The sequence below is a fragment of the Bison bison genome, unplaced genomic scaffold (assembly GCF_000754665.1).
Source record: "Bison bison bison isolate TAMUID 2011002044 unplaced genomic scaffold, Bison_UMD1.0 scf7180017864160, whole genome shotgun sequence".
Taxonomy (NCBI): domain Eukaryota; kingdom Metazoa; phylum Chordata; class Mammalia; order Artiodactyla; family Bovidae; genus Bison; species Bison bison.
In genome coordinates, this window is record NW_011494732.1 from 5,733,296 (window position 1) to 5,739,139 (window position 5,844).

General features: G+C 64.6%; 1 protein-coding gene across 1 annotated transcript in view; it reads left to right on the top strand.

The window, feature by feature from the left end:
* Nucleotides 1–5,844, top strand: part of PITPNM2 (phosphatidylinositol transfer protein, membrane-associated 2) — a 133,186-nt gene that overhangs the window by 123,983 nt on the left and 3,359 nt on the right. Inside the window, exons 19-27 of the mRNA XM_010841416.1 lie at nucleotides 278–427; nucleotides 1,488–1,652; nucleotides 3,362–3,510; nucleotides 3,840–3,956; nucleotides 4,299–4,415; nucleotides 4,539–4,687; nucleotides 4,780–4,929; nucleotides 5,318–5,501; nucleotides 5,583–5,711. Of these exons, the coding sequence (XP_010839718.1) occupies nucleotides 278–427; nucleotides 1,488–1,652; nucleotides 3,362–3,510; nucleotides 3,840–3,956; nucleotides 4,299–4,415; nucleotides 4,539–4,687; nucleotides 4,780–4,929; nucleotides 5,318–5,501; nucleotides 5,583–5,711 (1,310 nt within the window). The remainder of the gene's footprint in view (nucleotides 1–277; nucleotides 428–1,487; nucleotides 1,653–3,361; nucleotides 3,511–3,839; nucleotides 3,957–4,298; nucleotides 4,416–4,538; nucleotides 4,688–4,779; nucleotides 4,930–5,317; nucleotides 5,502–5,582; nucleotides 5,712–5,844) is intronic.

A 5,844-nucleotide genomic window follows, 5' to 3' on the forward strand; every position in this document is an offset into this window, starting at 1 on the left:
CCCAAGGGACCCTGGCAGAGTCTGGGCCTGTGTCCCGCCCTGTGAAGGGCCCCTACGGCAGGCTATTGGCCCGGAACTTCCAGGTCACCTGGCCTGGAGATAGGTCGCGTGAACGAGGGCTGCCCCGTGGTCCATCTCGTCCCTCCCGGGAACAGCCCGTCCCTCCTGCCCCCCGTGTGTCCCAGTCCTGTCTTGGTCCTTGAGAAGCCCTGTGTCTGTCGGAGCGTCCACACGAGTGTCTGTTCTTGTCCTCTGTTCTCTCCCCGTCTGCCTCCAGTCGAGACCGTGCAGAGAAACCCCGAGCTGGTCTTGGAGGGCGGCCCCCTGGCCCCTCTCCCTCCCGGGGACGGCTTCCTGGAAACCAGTATCCCCGTGCCCGCGCTCACCTCGCAAGACGGGCCCCGCCCGAGCCCGGGCTGCGCTGAGTGTGTGTAACCCCCCTGCTCGTGGTGGTGTCTGCTTCGCTGGCTGACCGCTGGTCCTCAGGGACCCCCCACCCACTCCTTGGCCACCCAGAGTTTGGGGGACTGTGGCGAGGAGCAGAGACCAGGCAGGACAGGTCCCTGGGAGCGGTCTTGGCACTGGGCAGTGCGGGGAGGGGACTCAAAGCAAAGAAGGAGCCCAGAGGAGAGCAGCTGTCCCGGGGTCACCCAGCACAGTGTCAGCCCAAGGGCTCTGTCTGCCACTTGTGAGGCTACCAGCAGGGGCAGCCAAGGGTTGGGGTGAGGCCTCAGGCCCTCTGGGACCCACCTGCCCCCAAGGAGAAGACTTCGGTCCCAGCACAGGGTTGGATTCTCGACCCACTCCCTCCCTCCCTGAGGAGGTCCAGGCACCTCCTGCTCCTGTCTAGAGGTGGGTCCTCTGGCCCGCCCTCAGCCCAGGCCCAGGTGAGCCTGGCTGGAGCCCTCAGCCCTCTTCCTTTGTCCCTAGATGCCCATCCGGGGCTGGCTCATGTGGCCCATGTGTGAGGGGCATGCACGATGCTGGCTCATTTGCTCAGTCCTCCGCCTACACATGCCTAGGAAGCTGTCCCAGGCCCCTGTCGCTAGCACCCCCAAACCCAGCTGCCGTGGGTTGTGGGTCAGGCCAGGCCGGGCCCCAGAGGCCAAGAAGGCTAGACTAGACCAAGAGACTAGAAGGGTGGCCGGGGTGGGGCGTGAGCCTGGCCACCTTGCCTCCCTGCCCACTGTGTCTGTATTGGTCCATCTGTCCAGCCCTGCCCCAGCCCTCCCTTCTCTCTGCCTCAGCTCAGCCCTGCCCTCTCAACCCTGAAAAGGCAGGCCCTGGCACGCATGGGCCCATCCTGTCTGCCAGTTGTGCTCAGATGCCCCCCACTCCTCTGCAGCTGGTGTTGGCCTTGCCTGGCACAGCTGCCGCTCTGGCCTGCCCCAGCCCTGGCACACACTGGGCACCCCTGCTCGGGGGTCCTGGGGCCGGGCTGGGCAAGGCCTCCTTACCCCCGGTCTCTGGTCCCTGTCCACCTGCAGCAGAGGCACTCCAGGCCCACAACACGGTCTTCCAGGAGCACGCGGCCCCCCCCTCACCTGGCTCAGCCCCCAGCTCCCGAGGTTTCCGCCGGGCCAGCGAGATCAGCATCGCCAGCCAGGTGTCTGGCATGGCCGAGAGCTACACGGCATCTGGCATCGCCCAGAGTGAGTACAGCAGCGCTACCCACCCATCAGAGCCAGGGGGCTCTGTCCTATTGTGGCCGGTGTCAACCGGGCCCATTATGCCCCCTCAGAGAACAGTTGGAGACCACTGGGGTGGGTGCCACTGGCATCTGGTGGGTAGAGACCTGCTAAACACCTTATGATGCTCAGGATGGCCCCACAGTGAAGAGTCATCCTGCCCCAGTGTCCATCGAGAACTGTGGAAGGAAGGAGCATATGAAAGGGTGGCCCTGGAGTGGGGAGCCAAGTCCAGCTGGTAGGAGATCGGTGGTGCTGTCTCAGCTGCAGGGTGATGGGTCTGCGAGGAGGGGTCCTAGCCCCAGAGGGGCAGATGTTCCTTGAGGGAGAAAGTTGGGGGCCATTTCTGGAGAAGCTGGAGGGGTGGCCCAGGGGAGCCCGGGAAGCGAGGTCTCCTGTGCATGGCCCCTTTTGCCACCCCAGGGGGTGGATCACCCCGGCCTCCTTGGCTCCTTCCATCTTCTTAGCAGCTGGAAGCAGAGTCTGGACTATCCCCTCTCACTCTTGCCGGGGCCAGCAACCCCCTGCCGGCCTCCCTGCCACATGACTGGCTCCCCAGCCGCCTGTCAGAGCAGAGGGTCTAGGCTAAGGCTAGCTGGCGTGGTAGCCCCAGCATGGCTGAGCCTCTCCTGTTGTTCTTGCTCCTCAGAGGCCCCAGCTCCACTCAGCCACACCCCCAGCGTCAGGCGCCTGTCCCTACTTGCCCTCCCCCACCCAGCTCCCTCTACCCTGGGCAAGCGGGAGAGGGCCCCTCGCCTCCCCGACTTGGACATCAGTGAAGGTACCGGGCACCACGGGCCTCCATGCGCACACATGCTTCTCCTCTAATTGGGGTCATGCTTTGATTTCCAGACACATCTCACCCCCAGGGCCCTGCTGATGCCTAACCAGGGAGCTGGAGCTTGGGCTGGGAGCACCCTGACTTCCAGGGAGGAGGCAGAAGCCGCTGGAGTTAGCTAGGGGCTGGGAGCAGGGGGTGGGCTGGATGGAGGCTGGGTGAGGACCGGCGTCACCTATCAGGCAAGCTGTAGGCAGAGAGCTCCGACCCTGAACCAGTGCACCTCCAGCCTCCAGCCACTGGGGAGGCTCTTTGCAAACCTGGGGCAGCCCCCCAGCCCCAAGGGGGAGCCGGATTCACCCGCACATACGCACACAGGCTCCGTCTGACTGAAGGCCCTCACTTCACACTCTGCCCGCCAGGGGCTGAGGGCATCAGGCCTCTGCCTTGAGGCCCAGGAACTGAGACTCCCGCTCTGGGAAGCCTTTCACAGTTTTGAGGCCTGGGGGGGGTGGGACAGGCATTCAAGGAGTCCAGGAGAAGCCCAGAGAGGGCAGTGATGAGGCCCAGGGCGGGAGTCGACAAGGGGTTGACCAGGGCCAGGGAGTCCTGCCTCCACACTGGGCTCTTCCCCTCCCCCTCTAACTCCACACCTCCCTGCTGAGCCACAGCCCCCACTCCCCCTCCCCGGAGCACTTGGGCCGCTTGCTGCTGTCCCGGCCTCCTGTGCCTTCTCGCCTGCTCCCCTATCGCTGAGCCCAGGAGAAGGAGACTCGCTTTGGTGGTGGTCCTGCTCCCTGGTCAGAGGAGGGTTTTGTCTCTGGGCAGAGCTGGGTCTGAGGGGCCAGGTCACCCTAGGGGGCCCAGCCCAGTCACAGTCCCCTCCTCTTGACAGTTGCTGCGAAGTGGTGGGGCCAGAAGCGGATCGACTATGCCCTGTACTGCCCCGACGCCCTGACGGCCTTTCCCACCGTGGCCCTGCCCCACCTGTTCCACGCCAGCTACTGGGAGTCAACGGATGTGGTCTCCTTCCTGCTGAGACAGGTACCCAGAGTCCCCCTAACAGACACACCAACACCTCTCAGGTCCCTGAGTGACCCTGCTGCTGACTGGGCCCCATTTCATAAATGAGGACGGTGGGAGACCCCACTTTTCTGGCCCCAGCACAGGAAGCCGTGGAGATGGGGTGAATGGATGTACACCTTCATGGGACAGATGTGAATTCCGGGGGGCCAGAGGGTGGACTGTAGTGGGGTTTGTCCCACCAAATCCTCACAAGGTTAGTTGGGCCCCTAGGGTCGCTGGCCTCTCCCCACGGAACAGGAAGCCCCAGGCTTGAGTCTGCCCTGTGACCCCCCTCTGTCCCCTCGCAGGTCATGAGGCACGACAACTCCAGCATCTTGGAGCTGGACGGCAAGGAGGTCTCGGTGTTCACCCCCTCGAAGCCAAGAGAGAAGTGGCAGCGCAAGAGGACCCACGTGAAGCTTCGGGTGAGGGATCCTCTGGGTGCCCCGGCTCCAGGGCTATTGTCCTATTGAATCCTCCTGAGAAAACTCCATTTTAAAGATGAGGAAACTGAGTCACAGAGATGTGTGCTGTCTTACTTAATCCTCACAGTCTGAGGTTGGAGCTGTTCCCCCATTTACAGACAGGGACCCACACCAAGGCCACGTAGGTCAGTGGCCGAGCTGGACTTGAACCCTGGGCCATCTGACTTTGTGCCCATGCTCACCCCCAGGCCCCTGGGAAGTTTGAGCTAAGCCCAGGAGACCCCAGCCACCCCTCCATCCCCTACCCTGACCCAGCCTTGCTCCTGCACCTCCCCACCCCAGAATGTGACAGCCAACCACCGGATCAATGACGCGGTCGCCAACGAGGATGGCCCACAGGTCTTGACGGGTCGGTTCATGTACGGGCCCCTGGACATGGTCACCCTGACCGGGGAGAAGGTAAAGACCTGGGGAGCCTGTGGGAGCCCCACCCTGCCCCGTCTCCCTCTGGCTGGGCGGTGGAGAGTCGGGGTTAGGGAGGTCAAGGGCATGGCCACCCATGACTGGCCTGCTTGGCTCCAGGTGGACGTGCACATTATGATGCAGCCGCCCTCGGGTGAGTGGCTGTACCTGGACACGCTGGTGACCAACAGCAGTGGGCGCGTCTCCTACACCATCCCCGAGACCCATCGCCTAGGTGTGGGAGTCTACCCCATCAAGATGGTGGTCAGGTAGGAGCTGGGAAGAACGAGTTGGTGGGCCGACCTGGTCTGGGGCTGGAGGAAGGGGTCCCAGTGGGTTCTGACGAGCCACCCCCTCCCAGGGGAGACCACACGTTTGCTGACAGCTACATCACCGTGCTGCCCAAGGGCACGGAGTTCGTGGTTTTCAGCATCGATGGCTCCTTCGCTGCCAGCGTGTCCATCATGGGCAGCGACCCCAAAGTGCGGGCCGGGGCCGTGGACGTGGTGCGGTGAGTGCCCCCAGGGGCAGCGGGTGGGCTCGAAGGCAGGTAGCTGGGGGCTGGGCAGAGAGGATGGTCTTGGGTGCCAGAGCCAGGACAGGGGGCAGGGACCCTGTGGCTTGGAGGGGCCAGCAGCACCACTTCCCAGCTGGGATCTCTTACTGTGGATGCCTCAGTTCCCTCACCTGGGAAGCGGGGCTTTTCCTAACAAGACCAGTTACACCTGCTGCAGAGGGTGGAAGTGGGGATTGTGAGAGGCGAGCAGTGAGCACGGTGCTGGGGCTGTTACTGTTGAAGCCTGTGCCCACTAGTGGGGCTGGCTGGGCAAGGAGACCAGGCAGCCCCAGAGGGAGGACAGTGCGGCCGTGGGACACCCAGGCCTGCCCCTCGCCCCCAGGCACTGGCAGGACCTGGGCTACCTCATCATCTACGTGACTGGCCGGCCTGACATGCAGAAGCAGCGAGTGGTGGCGTGGTTGGCTCAGCACAACTTCCCCCACGGCGTGGTGTCCTTCTGTGACGGCCTGGTGCACGACCCGCTGCGGCACAAGGCCAACTTCCTGAAGCTGCTCATCTCCGAGGTGGGTCCCCCGGTGGAAGGGAGCGGGGTAGGGGTGGGGGCGGAAGGGCTGAGCCTGCGCCCACACCGGTCTCGCCCACAGCTGCACCTGCGCGTGCACGCGGCCTACGGCTCCACTAAGGACGTGGCGGTCTACAGCTCCATCAGCCTGTCCCCCATGCAGATCTACATCGTGGGCCGGCCGACCAAGAAGCTGCAGCAGCAGTGCCAGGTGAGCGGCGTTCAGGTGGGCGGGGCAGGCGGGCAGCCCCGCCCCCCGACCGCCGCACCGCCCTGGGAGCCCCGCCCCCCCGACTGCCGCGCCGCCCTGGGATCCCCGCCCCCACTGCCCGGCAACCCCCGGA